Source organism: Phaethon aethereus (assembly GCF_964289735.1).
Source record: "Phaethon aethereus genome assembly, chromosome: 2".
Classification (NCBI taxonomy): Eukaryota; Metazoa; Chordata; class Aves; order Phaethontiformes; family Phaethontidae; genus Phaethon; species Phaethon aethereus.
Genome location: NC_138582.1, coordinates 146,392,982 through 146,409,933, shown reverse-complemented (window position 1 = coordinate 146,409,933; position 16,952 = coordinate 146,392,982). Strand labels below are relative to the sequence as shown.

General features: G+C 40.3%; 1 protein-coding gene across 2 annotated transcripts in view; it reads left to right on the top strand.

The window, feature by feature from the left end:
• The window catches only part of CDK14 (cyclin dependent kinase 14), a gene marked incomplete at both ends in the record, with an annotated part of 262,343 nt that overhangs the window by 59,763 nt on the left and 185,628 nt on the right, over positions 1–16,952 (top strand). Inside the window, one exon of one of the 2 annotated variants that reach the window (XM_082015335.1) lies at positions 10,330–10,398. The exons of the other annotated variant lie outside the window; for it this stretch is intronic. Within the exon in view, the coding sequence (XP_081871461.1) occupies positions 10,330–10,398 (69 nt within the window). Of the gene's footprint in view, positions 1–10,329; positions 10,399–16,952 lie in introns of those variants that run through there. 2 annotated transcript variants of the gene reach the window in all.

Below are 16,952 nucleotides of genomic sequence, written 5' to 3'. Positions count from 1 at the left end.
CTGGGAAAATAGATAAGCTGCTCAACATGCATTAAAGCTTTATCAACTTCTGGACTGAAGTGCCCTTCAGTAAGAAAGCCCAGGTGGATGCAACCGTCTTGTCTGAATTACTGAGATAAAACGGGACAAGAAAAGCAATCTGCAAGGAGCTAGTGACCCAAATGGTAAAGGGCTTTATAGGTCAAAACCAACACTTTGTATTTAACCAAAGAACAGATAAATGTTAGTGCAATACCTGCAGTTCTGGTGCTCATTTCCTGTGAGCACTTGACTCAGCATTGCATCAAGTTGAGCTTTGACATGCCTTTTTGATGTATATAATTCTGTGCCAATTTAATTAGTAAAGAACAAAGGTATGGGTGACTGCAGTGAAACTCTTGTCCCTATTAGGTAGTTCAGCCTTCCAGACTGGAGGGAGGGGAGATATTTCTCACAACTGCGTCTCGTATTTAATCATGAGAACCAGCAGTATTCCTAAATCAGGTATTACTTGAGTATTTCTATTTAATTTTTTGTCAGCAACTTCTTTAATCTCATAGCACGCCATCCAACCTAGTGTTTTGCTATCATTGGATTTGCCAAGCATTATGATTTGTGTGATGCTTATACATCAGTCACATCTGTCACACATACAAAACAGCTAAAATATCAATTTTTGACACTTAGAGGGGAATGGCAACTAACCTTCAAGGTAGAAGACCAAGACATGGAAAAGGCATGAAAAATTGGCACATTTAAAAAAGCTATTGTTGTTGCCCAAGAATTTTGCAGTATAGACTATTTGGATGATGAAATGATAATGGCATTTCATGCTAATATTTACAGACTGATGCATATGAAGAATTTAACTGCAGCTGTGCATGTATAATGGTAAGTCTAAACAAATCATTATTGCAGATAGGAATTATAGGGTCATTGGATAATAGCTTGAAGATAGTGACTCGGTGTTCAGCAGCAGTCTAAAAAATGAGTACACCTTCAGAAAACAATAGGAAAAAAAAGGAGAACAAAACCAAAGCTGCCATCCTGTTATTGCAGAAATCTTGTTTGTGTAAATACCATATCAAATATTAGCCATCATATTACAAAAATGACACAGAAGATGACACAGAGGGAGAAGACAAGAATGTTTAGTTACAAGTGCAGTATAGCTTCCATTGAGTTGAAGGTAATAGATTAAGACTAATTACAGTGTAAAACAGAGCATTGAGGGAGGATGAGATAGTAACCTGTGAGATCACAAGCTGAATTTATGCTGGTGAAGAGGCAATAATTGTGCAACATTTCTTTAGCTGCTTTGTAGTTCCTACTTAGTGAGAAATAATCAGAAATTTTTGGTTTTGGTTTTCAAGAGAAGGAATGGTTTGTAACTGTGCGGCTTTCTGTAACTCTCTACCACCTGGAGGCCAAAGGTATAAATGAGTTCAAAAGTGAAGTTCCTTCATGAGTTTGTGATGTATAGGTCTGGATTTAAACTGCTGGTGGTTAGAAGGATATATAGGGGGAAGGATCACATTTGTCTATCCCCTAACAAACTTGGTTGCTTTCAGAAACAGACTAGATGAACTTTTATTCTGACGTTTTATGAGTGACACTATGTATGTTCCTCTGGCAACTTTCAATTATTTTAATATTTAAAAAGTCTTTTTTTTAAATTGAGGCTTTATACCTATTCTACAATGATGACCTGTACAGATAATGGAAAGATTGTAGCATCTCTAGAAGGAAATGTGAGAACTGAACTTCCATTTAGCAGAACGAAAAGAAAGGATGTTGATTTGTACACCTTACTATAGTACACTATATATGAACATGTAATTTGTATTAATTCAGCATAACTCTTTCTCTGACATAAAAACATTTGTTGTCAGTTACTGTCCCCATAGTGATAAGATGGCAGCCATAGAGACTGATAAATATCATATATGTTGAATCTGTTAAGACATCTGAGATGGTGGTGAATCAGTTATTTGTTCTTCTGCATGATGAGTTTGTGGGTTCGTTTTCTATAGATTGCTGTAATAAACATGCTTTTATAGCATCTTGTATTTCTCAGTAACTTCCTGTGACAAAGAGCAGAACCTTAGATACCTGTCAGTGGTACTTTTCACATAGCACGCCATGGCTCCTGGGCTGATGGTTCTTCTGCCACTTGACATAACTCAAAGACAAACATTGTGAAGAGTACAAATAAAAGTATGTTGTTGACCAGTTAAAAGGAAATGAGCTTGTGAGGAGTCTGAAATAATTGCTGAAATTATCTCACGCCACAAAACACCATATTTAGGATTAAATGTCATTGTTGTGAGGTTCTTTTATTAGCAGTTGCAGCTGTCTCTGAAAACAGAACCAATCAGGTGGTTCCTTGTAGCAACTGCCTGGAGAAGATGTCTTGTGAGATTCCCTCCCCACCTTCGGGTTTGGTATTTGGATACCAAATTTCAAGAAGGCCAGAACTTAGGGAAGTTGTTCTGCCAGGATTCCACTGGAGATGTATGCAGGTAATCCTTATTTAAATGCACAGTCATGTAAATCTCTTGAGTTCGCTAATTTGGGGTACTTCAAGGTCCCACGTGAGAGAATGAAGACAAGAATAATTGTGACATTCCCTCAGTTCCCTGTTACTGTGAATGCCAGTGAAAGAGATCTCCAACTTCTTAATTGGTTTCTGGGGTGGTATTTTTAGATTTTTAAAGCACAGGCCTCGCTCATCTGTAGATACTCCATCAACCTCCTTCAATGCCAAAAGTGTTGTCCTTACTTAATGGAGCAGTTATATTCACCTCAACACTCATCATTGTCTTGCATTGAGAAAATACATGATAAATTAAATTTTAAAGTAGATTAAATTTTGGGCTTCAGGTGAATCCAAGAACGCCTTCTCAAGCTGTCTGACATCCTGTAAAAGTAGTTTCTATGTGTACTGTAGAGGCCACAGAGGAAGCTCTCAAGAGTCGTGATTAATTTTCTGAAAATAATCTATATGATGCCTAATGTAGTTGGCCTTATCATCTTACTTTTGGGGTGCCTTTAGGGTTTCATCACTTCATCGTCTAGATTGGCTTAAAGCTATAAAGTGGTAGGGTCATAGAATCATAGAATTATTTATCTTGGAAAAGACCTTTAAGATCATTGAGGCCAATTGTTAACCTAACACTGCCAAGTCCACCACTAAACCATGTCCCTAAGTACCACATCTACAGGACTTTTAAATACTTCTAGGGATGGTGACTCAGCCACTTCCCTGGGCAGCCTGTTCCAGTGCTTGATAACCCTTTTGGTGAAGAAAGTTTTCCTAATATCCAATCTAAACCTCCCCTGGCACAACTTGAGGCCATTTCCTCTCGTCGTAGTGCATGTTACTCGGGCTCACCTCACCACATCCCCCTTTCAGGTAGTTGTAGAGAGCGAGAAGGTCTCCCCTCAGCCTCCCTTTCTCCAGGCTAAACAAGCCCAGTTCTCAGCCGCTTCTCATAAGACTTGTTCTCTAGACCTTCACCAGCTTCGTTGCCCTTCTGTGGACATGCTCCAGCACCTCCATGTGTTTCTTGTAGTGAGGGGCCCAAAACTGAACACAGTTTTTTGAGGTATGGCCTCACCAGTGCTGAGTGCAGGGGCACGATCACTTCCCTACTCCTGCTGGCCACGCTATTTCTGATACAGGCCAGGATCCTATTGGTTTTCTTGGTCACCTGGCCACACTGCTGGCTCATACTCAGACAGCTGTCGACCAGCACTCCCAGGTCCTTTTCCACTGGGCAGCTCTCCAGCCACTCCTCCCCAAGCCTGTAGCGTTGCATGGGGTTGGTGTGACCCAAGTGTAGGACCCGACACTTAGCTTTGTTGAACCTCATATGGTTGGCCTCGGCCCATCGATCCAGCCTGTCCAGATCCCTCTTTAGAGACTTTCTACACTCAAGCAGTTCAACACTGCCACCCAACTTGGTGTCGTCTGCAAACTTACTGAGGGTGCACTCAATCTCCTTGTCCAGGTCATTGATAAAGATATTAAATAAGACTGGCCCCAAAACTGAGCCCTGGGGAACACCACTTGTGACCACCACCAACTGGAGTTAACTCCATTCACTACCACTCCTTGGGTCCAGCCAGCCAGCTAGTCTTTTACCCAGCGAAGAGTACACCTGTCCAAGCCATGGGCAGCCACCAGTTTCTCCAGGAGAATGCTATGGGAGATGCTGTCAAAGGCTTTACTAAAGTCCAGGTAAACAACATCCGCAGCCTTTCCCTCGTCCACTGGGTGGGTCACCTGGTCATAGAAGGAGATCAGGTTGGTCAAGGAGGACCTGCCTTTCATGAACCCATGCTGATAGGGCCTGATGGCCTGGTTGTCCTGTTCATGCCATGTGATGCTTATTTCCATATAGCTTCTACACTTTCTGTAGAGGACACCAGGGTCTTGGCCTGTGGAACTTAAATTCATAGATCACGTGATCTTCTGTTGTGATCCTCAGTGGATTTTTCACCAGAAATTTTGATTATCCTTGTCAATGAAGCCTTTAAGGGACGGATAGAGGCAGCTGAACAGAGCTGTAGTCTTTTACTTGTATGTTGGTAGTTCGGTTGCAGTGCAAGAGTTGTCAACAGTTATTCCCATCTGAAGGTGGTTGCTTTATTGTTCTCATAACATGAATTCACTATTTGCATTGTGTGGCAAGCTCAGCAGATAGAAAAAGCCTTAAGGACTGAAATTGTGGCTCAACGGAACACTACTTAGTGAAGAAGAAGAATAGAGTACATACAGATTTCTCAAAGTGCGTACTGTGAACATGCCACTTATTCTAGCTTCTTACCTACATCAGAGGAATGTGGAGGTTGATTTGGCCGTATATCTTTTAATCACAGTAGGCTACATTTTGTGCATAAATCCTTTTTCAGTTGGAAAGCCTTATTTTTTTTTTCCTGTTGCAATGTAGAAAAACATCAGGTGAAATAAAAAAAAACCCCAAACAAAAAACAACAAAGCCTTTCATGTGAGTATCTCAAAGTGGAAACGAAGGGAAGCTAAAATCTAGTGTTTTCAAATAAGATGAGAATTTCAGTGTATGACAAACTTGAGAGAGAGACGAAGAACTGCTCTTTTTGTGTTAAGTTTTAATTCATTTATAGAAGGCTTTCTTCTCCTAGCTATAATGCTATGGATGACATTGAAATGGGATATCATTGAGTTTCATCCCTGTATGAGATCAGCTGTAGCAATGTATGTAACTTGAAAATGAAACATTTTCAGTTTTTTTCCCCTGGGGATTATACTTGTAGGTGTTAAAAAGCTATTGGTAATTCTTTATAAGTCTCTCTCAAGAAAAACTTTGTAAACTGTGTCTCTACTATTCATCATTAAAATTTGTGTCATAGAAATATGACTACCCTTTCCTGATTAGCTAGATTTTTTTTTTTTTTTTTGTATTGCAAATATGAGAATTGTCAGCTATGTGGTTTTAGGAATTATATGTCATAGTAGATGAGTTAGTGTAATTAAAGCCACTCCAGTAAGCCAATTTACTGATTGTTATCATCTTCCAGACAGAGTGCATACATTTGAATTTTATACTGCTTGAGTTCTTTGTGGTGTTTTTGAAAAATGGTTGACTGAGATGTTGATTTAAATGTCTTTTTTTTTTCCTAAGTAGTCTAGGTTGTGCTGCTTTGTACACAATATATTAGTAACATTAAGACTTAGTACCTGAATGTGAGGTTATGTGTAAATGCAGGTACATCATAAGCCTTACGAACTATGGTGCATTTTTTGTCTAGAATTTTATTTGTGTATTTCGAAGATACCTCGATTTCTGTAGTGAAATGTTGCTACTGTTGGCAGTACGCGTAACTCTATGATGCTGAAGATTAATGACTCTGCTATCACTTACTGTCCTTCAGTTGGAGATGAGGAGTTTAGGCAAACAAGATGCAGATTATTTTACCTGATACTTGATATAGGCTTCATACTCTTTCCAGATAGGTATTTTTTAATAGTGTAATTTTAATATATTATAAAGGCATGAACACAGTACTAGCTGAGATAGAATTCTGTCTGTGTGTCATAGTTGGGTTTATTTTTGCAAGTATGAGAGAGATGTGGCTGGGAGAAGACTATTTATTTATTTTTATATAGCAAGGCATGCTCTATTATTGCAAGGTAAGGTATATCGGAGTCCTGTTTTGCATCTATACTAGATGCCCACCCCCAGTGGAAAAGCCTACAGATCTGCTCTCATCTTAAAAGTAGAATAATTATGAAATTCCCTACTTTGACTAAGCTCTGCATCTGACATCTGTCGACTGCCTCGGGCCTTTGCATTTCTTCTCTTTAAGTACTTTTGGCTAGTAATTAGGGCTAACAGAATTCTTTAGAATCGTCCTTATATACTAGCTTTAATGAAGAGTTTAAAAAAAAAAAGAAAAGAAAAAGCAAGGCTTGGAAAATAGTTTAAGACCAAATCCAAATTCTTATCATAGATTCATTGCACCAATGTGTTTTAGTCTGGATTATTTATTTATATGGGATCTTTGCCAGCATAGCAAGAGAAAAGAATAAAACAATGTCAGTGTAACTGTATTAGTGTTCGCAGGAAGATGAGGCTTTGCTAGGAATGTTGTAGTTAGGTATTCTTATTGCACAGAAAGAGTATAATTATCCAAAGTAATTTGATTAATCTATTATATGCAAAGAGCACTTTCACTGAGTTGAAGTATCTAAACTGATTTGAAGTATTTTTTAGATGTATCAAAACATTACACAGTGTTCTCCATGTTGTTGTTGTTCCCTTTGAACTTGCACTTTAAAAATTCTTTATAATGCTAAGAGTATTTGGAATCAATCTGTAAAACCATAAAATCTCTTCTTTGGTCTTAAAAGTTGCAGAAGTAATTGGCACTGTGTTCGGACGTTGCATTTTATTTCAGACAGTGACTTTTTAAGTGAAGTCCTACCATATCAGATAATGCAGACGGTATAGTTCAAATACTGGTTTTGTGAAGCAAGTTTAACAGCATGTTGTACTTGGAATAACTTGCCATGCATTCCACTGTGCAATAGTATCCACTGCTTCCCTTGCCATCTTAAGATAAAAATTATTTTCTTTGCATTCAGTACATTTTTGCCACTGCTGGGTTGTTGTATTAAGGTCATCTCTTGTGTACTCTATGCATTCTGACCTCAAACTAAACCCTAACTTACCAGTTTAGGGAAGGGGTGATATCTTGTGATTGCCTGTGATAGCAGGGAGCTGAACTGGACTTGGACAGGTGTGGTCCCATCCAGTCCTCTCTTTCTGAGTACAACTTGTTAAGCATCTTGTCAAATCAGTTTTTCTGAAATATTATCAGTGGCTTATAAAGTGACTGGCTAGGTGTGCCAGTCACTTTCACAGATGAGTAAATTTTTGAAACTGTAAGGTGTGTTTATTCTTTCCTGATATATTCAATCTGCAGTTTTCAAAACGGAAACGTGTGTGTTCATCAATGGCTCTTCTTAATCATGCAGTGTCTTCTATGAGAAGAAAGCGGGTTTATATGGACGTATGACACATGTACACATTACTGCATGTGGTTATTACTTCTTGGAGAGGGGGAAGAGTTGGCCTTCTTTCTCCCATGCTTCTGCTCTCCCTCCTCTCTCTTAGATGATTTAATGTAGTTGGGCATGATGGCGTTGGGTTGACGGTTGAACTGGATGATCTTAGAGGTCTTTTCCAACCTTAATGATTCTATAACGTAGACTAATGGAAATAGGCCATTACTGACAAGTTATAATTGAACAGTATGTAGTATGACCACAAAGAACACAAGGCAACTACTGGCATTCTTTTCACTATGCAGTATTAATAAATGATGGTTTGCACGTTTAGTTAATTGACTGTCAGAGCTGTGACACTGTGTAATCAGTCTGGTTTAAGTATAGCAATTTGCAGATGTTGATGTATCTATTATCTTGAAAAGCTCCAAAGATGCCTCTTTATGTGTGAGAAATGTTCTCAAGTGCGACAGAGCATTTTGGAGTCTGCCCTGCCATGAAAGCAGTGTCATGAATTAGAGTACTGATAATGTGAAGCTTGTACTTTTGGCCGGTTTCCGAGCAGAGTTTTAAAACCTAAACCCATAGGTATTTGACCTTTCTTTTTCTTTTTTTTTTTTCCTTTGTATTGTATTGAAAATTTTTTTTTTTTTTTTTTAGTTCAGTGACTCTCCCACCCCCTTGGAAAACAAACGAGTCCCATGGTAAAGGGGCTCTGTGTGGTCCATCAATTCTAGTTGTAATTCTAGACTGCCTTTGCCTGCCAGCCAGGTTTCCCAGTCCTGTTTGGGCTACCCTGGGCAGCAGCAGAGCACATATTTGTGTTCCAGCCAAGTTGTGTTCAACCATGGTCAACACATGGGAATGGGAGCAGGGGAAGTGATGGGTCTAGCACAGGGCAAGGAGGGGGATGAGAATAGTAGGGAGTCAGGCAAAAATGCTGGGAAGCCTGCATGGATGAACAAGTAGTTCCTAACCAGACTCAAAGGTAAAAAGGAAGCCTACAGAAGGTGGAAGTGGGGACAAGTAACTGGGGAGGAATAGAGATGCTGTCTGAACATGCAGAGGTGCAGTTTGGAAAGCCAAAGCGCAACTTGAACTGACTCTGGAGGGGGATGTCAAAGGCAACAAGAGGGACTGTAATGCAATAAATGCAGATTTTTTAAGGCAGTAAAAATAATTAACTTCAAAATAGGGGAAGGTTTGGCTTCTTTGAGTTAGATCCCATTACTTTGTGGACTTTTGGCTTGCTTCCTGATTCCGTGCCCTGGCCCAACACACTGCTTGCTTCTGGAATGCAATTCCCTGTTTCTCTGCCTTCTGTGTTCCCTTTCCCTGTTGCCGTCCACCACTTTTTCCTTAATGTGGCGTCTGTCTTTTGGCACATACTGGTCTCTGCAGGTGCTTACTCATAAGCTACTTTTTATCTGATGATCCTTCTGTCTTGTTCACCCTCACCCTCAGACCAATTTGATGTTCACAGAATAAGGACAAGAAATGTGAATGTTTTGAATGCATTTTCTCAACATTTCATGTGGAAGCTTTTTTTTCATGTTTTCTTTGGATCCCCATGCGTGATCTGAGAATAAAATTTTTACCTACAGAATGAAAGTTGTCTTTTTTCAGGGGAAATGACACCTTTCGACCTGCTAAGAAACTGAGTAGTCTTCTGGAATATGCCCCTGTGACTAAGGTCAGGAAGTAGGTGAGGGGAAAAAATAACAAGTGCTACTTAATTTTGGTCCCATCTTAGGGAATTTGCTCATGCCACTCAAGTTTAATTGTCACTGAGGCCATTTCTGCTGGATTCAGCTGTGAGCCTTGAATCGAGAAGTATTTAAGCATGTGCTTAAGTCTTGGTGGCAGTGGTGGGACTCAAACAAATGGGTGAAGTTCAGGCACACCGTGCATTCTTCAGAGTGGGACTCCATGGAGGAGCTTGTTTCTGATGGTCTTGTGACGTGGGTGACTGGAGCTGCCCAAGGTGTGAGCCAGGGCTGTGTTTCACCTGCTAGTTCCATTGCACCTCCTCGTTATGTAAAAAAGAAAAATACTTCTATGTGTTCAAGATGTTCAGTTGAGCTGCGTTCTTTCTCTCATGAATTTTTCACTTGGGCACATTACTGTTCTCTGTCCTAGCACATGTAGTCTGTCCAGCGCTCCCCCAACGCCAGGAGGTTTCTGGGGAGCCAGGAGCCAGCTGAAGCACAGGCCAGCAGGGGCTGCTACAGGAGTAGGAGATGCAGAAGATTTGCCGCTACCCTCTTGAAGAAGCCCTCCTTGAGGGTTTGCTCCTGCTGCCCTCCTTTCCCTAGTACTGCACCCAAGCTCGCTTGGGCTCAGCAGTGGCTCCCCAGTACGGAGTAGGTGTCTGTCGCTTACTCGCAGCTGTGAATATTTTGTATGTTCATAAATTAAATACTACATTTCACGCTTGCAATGCTAGAATTAACTTAAGAGTTCATTTTTTGGCTTAATACATTTTAAAATGCTTTTTCATATTTACTGTTGCTGTAAAAGTGGACAGTGGCATTCGTAGTGCTTATTTCCAGATGCTTTTAAATTATGGCTTTAATAACGTTTGCTGCTCAAACTTGCTGGTTTCCTTCAGTTCTGGGACGTAATTGGATTGGGATGATTAGTTGCCATCCATTTGATTGAATGCTGAGTTTTTTTCCTTAATTCCTATGAAATCACCATTAGCTATTTTGGCGGTAGTTCTGTATTGGGTTGAGGCAGCGCTACATTGTAAATCAATATCTTTTCAAAAAGACTGCTGGAAATTGCCTAGATAGCATATGCATGGTTACGTTGGCTGCAATGCTGCTGCAGAGCCTGGATACTCTGCCTTTCTGGGAACTCCACAGGCAAGTCCATCATATATTTAAAAAAAAAAATCTTTTTAGAAAGAGCATTTGCTGGTGAAATTTAGACAGAGAAATATTGTACCCTTGGTGCTCATCTGTACCTTTTATATTTTACTCCACTGAGATTACCCTGTCTTGAGGGATTTCTTTGTTTTCTGCTTTGGATTTCCCCCTTTCTTAGCTGTAGTACAGCCGTACCATTTCAGCTTGCTAGTGCAGAAAGATGTTGTGAATTCAGTTGCTGAATGAGCCTGGCCTGACTGCAAACACTAACATTGCTAGAGAGATGCCAAAGAGTTGCAGGAGAATCTAACCTGATCTGGGCAACCGCAAAACGGTAAGATGGGGCTTGTGAAAATCTCTGGGATTAATTGGGTGCTGGGGTTTCCCATTTCAACCCGAAGCCTAGTTATCACATGCTTCCAACTTGAGCAGGATTCATTCTGTGCATGTCAGGCTGGGTTTTCTCGGGAATGCCTAAAACCCAGGCAGAGGGAGGCGGTGGGAAGCTGGGAACGCCACATGAGACCTCTCGGCAGCCACCCTGGTGAGACGCCCCGGCAGCACTGCCTGCGGTTTGTAAATATCACGGAGAAGGTAGGGAAAGGCTTAAAAGCGATGCTTTTCTCTGTACGGCTTTGTATTTCTCTCTCTGGCAGCCTTATTTATTATTGTATTAAGAGGATAGTACGGGCAATTTTTTCCGATATATGCTTGGCTGAACGCCCTCTGGGATCAGTGAGCGAAGGACGTGATCAGCCACTTTTTCATCTCTGCTAACAAGTCTGTGCATCTTGCTAGATCTGAATAAATGTCTTTATCAGTCACAGATTTGCTTGGTGGTGGAAGATAAAATTAAAACTATCCTTTGTAAATACATGCTGTATCATGGACGTCAGAATATCTTTTTGCCTTGTTAACCTCTGTGATGATTTTATTGCTCTTGCATGCCGTCTTTATTTAATAAAATAGAAAGTGAGGTAGTCATTTTAAGTAGTCATTCTTGGATGCTTATGTAGGAGTGTGTTGTCAGCGGTTTGGGTCTTAGTGGAATATTTCAACGTATGAAAGCTTAGAGCAGCAGCCTGTTCAGAGACGGAGAGGAGGAAAAAAGCAGCAGTTATCATTAGTACAAGACAGAAAGGTTAAAAACTGTCCATTTGTATGGAAAAATTTGAATTACTTTTGACTGACAGCTAGTGTGTTCAAGTTGTAGATCAAGCCATAGAATAATCTCAACATAAATCCATTGGAACTGGACAAAAAATAAAATTCACTGTATGTTTTAGCATTTAAAGGGAACCAACTGTGGTAGTTATGGTAAAGTGATGAAATATAGTTTTTGCTATGACTAGTTAAGGGTAAAAGGAGAGGGTTTTATTTCTAGAGGAGCGTGTTTATACTTTCTGCAGTATCTGAATTATACTCCAAAAAGAGACCAGTTGTATATCAATGTGAGATCAAATAACTAGTTTAACGGCGATTCGTGTTTGCTTTTTCTGTACTTGCCAGTTAAAGCGTTTTTCTTCTTAGTCACTGAATATGATTAAAGGGGGAAGATTCAGCCCTATCTCAATTATATTCTGATGGTTTCATTATTATTTTGCTGGAGTTCCTTATTAAAAAAAAAATTCTAAATGTGTAACACTATATGTACTGCAATATAAGTGATGTGAAGTAGGCTGTTTGACACTGTATACAAACTTAATTTGCATAGTTTTGTCTCAGAAAGCAGAGGGGTTTTTTTAGGTCAAGAACAACCTTGAATGTTTCTATTACAATGATTATTTCAGCTGCAAGCATTTTTTGTGGAAGTTTTCCATTGCTTATACTGTCATACCTATTAATAAATTGCAAACCTTCACTGCATTTGCTATTGTTTAATGTGTAGAAGTAATCCAACCATATGTATTTGCTCTCATGTTGCACAAGGAATGAAAGCCCAGAAACTCTTAGGCATGTGGGATTTTTTTTAATGCAAATTTTAAGTTGCTTCCACCAGCTTTCTTCCTCCATGTGTTTCTTCTCTGGTAAAGAATGTAAAACCATCAGCTCTGTTCACTGTGTTCCTGCTGTCTCTGGAGTTCTTCCATTTTAGTTTTCTGAGCTTAAGAAATCAATAATCTTTTGGACATTTTTTAATTGATAAATAGTATTTCCTATGGTAATATTTAGTTAAGCACAGATCCCGAATTAACTAGGGGGGGAAAATAACATATAATCTGGAAAACGCGACCAAAAGTTAAGAATGCAGTTGGGAAATGTAAGAAAACGTAGTTTAATAGGCGGTTAGTGCCGAGTGCTCCGTAAAGATTCTGACCTTCCCTGCGTGGATCCGTTCTGTAGCGTGGCTGAGGTCTGTCACGGCGGGGGATGAGAGCTTACCTGAGGAGTGAGTGTTTGCCATAGTCTGCTTCGTGTCTCTGAAGAGCTTCAAAAAGGTGGAGCTGAGCAGGTTAAAAATCATCAATGTTGCATCTTCGTGCAAGGAGGTTGGCCAGCCTTTGAAGTCCTGTAGCAAAAATGGTCACCCAGCTATCTCCTTTTAGCTATTTTGCTGTGTGAATCGTAAGCAAAACCAAAAAATCCCTAAGACCAACCACAGGCACAGGTTTTAGCGTTTTTCCCCTCGCGCTGCAAGCTTGGGTGAGCCATTTTAAAAAGCTGACCTGCGAGTCGGTGCTCTGTCTCGGGCAGGCAGTTTCTGTGCCCCCCGGGGGCCCCGCAGCCAAGAAGGTGGGTGGAAGCCCCGAAAGGCCTGCCCTTGGAGCTCGGTGCGCGCACGCCTCGTCCATCCCCGGGGGTAGCTGGCGTGGGCACCGCGTGAGTGAGAGGCGCAGCTCTGCCGGGCTGCAGCGGCCGTAGGTACGGGCTTGTTTCGTACGTTAAGGGAAATCCTTGCGCCGTGCCGGCTACCGCCCAGCTTTTGCCTCACGCGGGTGTCGGCACGCTGGCCGGGCCTGGCCTACGGGGCCAGTAAGCATTTGCTGGGGCGAGGGCTTGTGTGAGTGCTCCGCCTGGGTCAGGTGAGGCTTCGGGCTGTCGTGTTCAGCGGCTTCTCTATCAACCTGAGAGCAGGGATGCCCCTGAAGGCTCGCGGGGGCTGCCACGCAGAGCCAGACAGCCTTGTTGGGCTTATTTCCCTTTAAAGTCCGATCAAGGCAAAAATACGCAGCTGTCAGGTGGTGCTATACACGGTTTGTAAATTGGGCTTGATAATACTAGTGTTAACATTTTCCTCGGTGTTTCAGGTACTGATAAAATGATAATTACAGTCTACAAACCAAGTTGAAATGAAGGAGAGTGTCCTAGCAAATATTAATTGAAACAGAGAGACTGTGTGATACCAGGGCTCCAAAGCCTGTTTCTGGACTAAAGAAAAATGTATCTGGTGTTCTTAATTTGGGAAGAACAGGTTGAATATTATGTTTTCCGAGCTTGAGTCCCCTTAGATAGGTCCATACTGGCTTCCAACATCTTTGATTAGGTTTTTCTTTTGGTACCATGGCGGGTTCATTAGTTAAGGAATAGACTCTTAAGGACTTTATTTTTCTTTTAATCCTGCTAATCACAGTGTTAATGTCAGGACAACTCCTCCCAGCAGCAGCTCCATCAGTCATGAAGAGCTTCTTCCACATACATGGTGACTTCTGGGTTTTGGTACAGTTTGGTAAATACCTTTCTCTGACTACTTTAAAAACTATATGTGTATCTATTAATCTTAAGAAACTTGATCGATTTTCATACTCTCATGACTAATTGATACAATAGTTATGTATTATGAGATTTTTCGTAACAGAGCCTCTGAGATGTCCCGTTGTATGGGTCCCTGGGAGGTACTTGTGGAGGTTGCCCACAGAGGGGTGGGAGATGCAGGTGCTGGGGGTGATGGGTGATGGTAGCAGTGTGGGGCGGGGATGCTGTTCCTGCAGATGCCAGTACCAGCCGGAGGTGGGGATGTCGGTGGTGGGGATGCCAGTAGCACGATGGGGTAGAGATTGCAGGGGGGTTGGACTAGATGACCTTTAAAGGTCCCTTCCAACCCAGATATTCTATGATTCTATGATACTTGTTGCTTTTGAAAGAAGTTTATTGTATATTGTCAGTTTTATTGATTATATGCATGTTTTTCACGTGTGGCATATTTTTCACTGATGTCTTCCCTTCACTCCCTAATAAAAGCCTATGTATAATTCTGGATTTAACTACTTAGGAAAAAGAAATAGCAATTTAGCCTAATGATGGATGTTGAATTTAGGAGGTTGATTTTGTATTATAAGATTTTTGAACCAACAGCATAAACAAAGCATTTTGCCTCTGTAAAAGTAAATTTTGGGGTTTTCCCTCTGTTGCTGGTGAACTGAAGTAGTATTGTGATCTTGCTCCTTTGTTTATCATATTTCTGAATGGATGGACTTTCTCTGAAGTTCCTATATCAATTCTGCACTGGCCCACAGAGGATGCAGAAGCAGCCAGTTTTATCTGTTAATTGTCATACCGTATGACGGTGTGCTAGTCAGAAATGGTGTGAAAAGTGTGGGTGGGGATTTTTGTTTCGTTTTGCAAAAAGTTTTAGAATTTATTATTAGAATTTGGGTAAGTTAATGCTACAGTAGAACTTGCTATCTTATCCTGCTGGCTAGGAGATCTGTTGCAGTTTCTGGTTGAAAAAGGTTTGTGATAAAATTCAGCTAGACATTATAGAAATGTCAAATAATCTAAGCTAGTAGCAAACATCGTATCAGCAAGCTTTTGACCCAGTCTGTATCATTCTATCCTGGAACATGTATAGGATTCATGTTGTATTTCAGTTTTGCTGTGTAGGATGTTTATAATTTAATGTTAAATTGTATACAACTTACCTGAAGAGGAAAATACCAAATGTTGCTGAGTGAGCAGTGAGGAAGTAAAACCACTAGGAAAAAGCATAATGCCTGTTTATATATTGTGAAAGTTCAGCTTCATTTAATTCATTTCTGATGCTTTTCAGTCTACAGCTTAATACGTTTGAATATGTCCTCTACCAGTTTATTAAATCTTTGTGTAAGTGCAAAGAAAATGTATTTAAACATGTAGAGAATATGTGTATATTATGCTTGTCCAGACTTCCCTGTAAATTGGGGGTTTTTTAATGAACAAATGTGTTCCGTTGATAAATATTTGCTATAGAAATGTTATTTAATGTTGTGCAGAAGAGTTGTCTTGGAAAGTTCTACAGCTTATGTGATGGGGGTGGTTGATTTTGCTGCTGCCTGGGGAAGCGGTAGAACCACCACCCATGACTTTCAAGTTGGCAAGGAATTCCCTGTATTTGGCAAAGTAGTCCAGATACATCAAATTATATAATTATGAAATGTGATTGTACTGCTGGTAGGCAGCTGTGCAGGAAAAGCCATGCAAAATATCTACAGTCAGTCTCAGTTTTGTGAAATATTTTCATGAGAAACTCAATGTGCTGTAAGGATGGAGGACTTCTCATTTTAACGATAGATGTGATATTTGACCGATTTGATTGTCGGGATTTGTTGTTCGTTGAAAGTGATTCAAGATGAACTCACAGCTTCGGAGGCGCAAATTGCCACCAACTGCAGAAGGCTGGGCTGTTCCGTACTGTTATCACTTTTTCTTTAGAATTGATTTGAGCACAGTTGTAAGCCTACTGCAGCACATGTTTTTGCTAGAACACATCAAAGCAGCAGCAGTGATTTTCATTTCTCTGTTGAAATACCTAGGTTTTTGAAAATTGAGCATTATCTCTATGCTGTTCAGAGAATTCTTCCTATAAAATTACAGTTTTCCTTATGATGAGCTCTTCTCACTATTGGTTTGAAACCTCTCCATTTTAAGTTTTATGCATTTTTGCAAGAAAGGATATACTGGAGTGCTCTTTGTATTCTCAATAACTTTAGATGCTACAGTTTTCATTATGTCCCCTGAAAAAATTCTGAATTATGGGACGTGGTATGTTTGCAGGGGTTCTGCAATTTTTTTCCAGCATAGCACATTATGTACCGAGAAGCAAGTTTCATTATGCTTTCTTACACCTTTTTGCTTTGAAAGTTATTGTGCTACTGCAAGTCTGACAAACCTGCAGTAGCTGCTAGAAAATGCTTTTAAGACTTTTCATTCAAGTTGTATAGAATTCTGTAACCAGGTCATTTATCTGAGGGGAAAAAAAAAAAAGAAAAAAGAACAAGTTAAAAAAAAGAAGTCAGGTGTATATGAGATTGAAACACAGATGAGGACTCTCTTCCCTTAATTGTTTGTGAAGCTGGACTTGTCATCCTTGTTCAAACTCTCAAACTTGCATGAAAGAAAACAATGGCAGAACAGTTGTGGATGGCTGTTACTAAGATTTCTGGGAGACAGAGTTGGAATATAGGTTATTTAAATCTCTGAACAGTACTTGCACAAGAGGTTAATGACAAAGTTGAAGCACTTTTTCTGTATATACGTTCATGCTGTGCTGATTTGACAGAGGATACCTTGTCAAACTGGAAGATAATGTGTAAGTGAACAGATCTAGAATCAGTCAGAGAGCTTGTCTTTCCTTG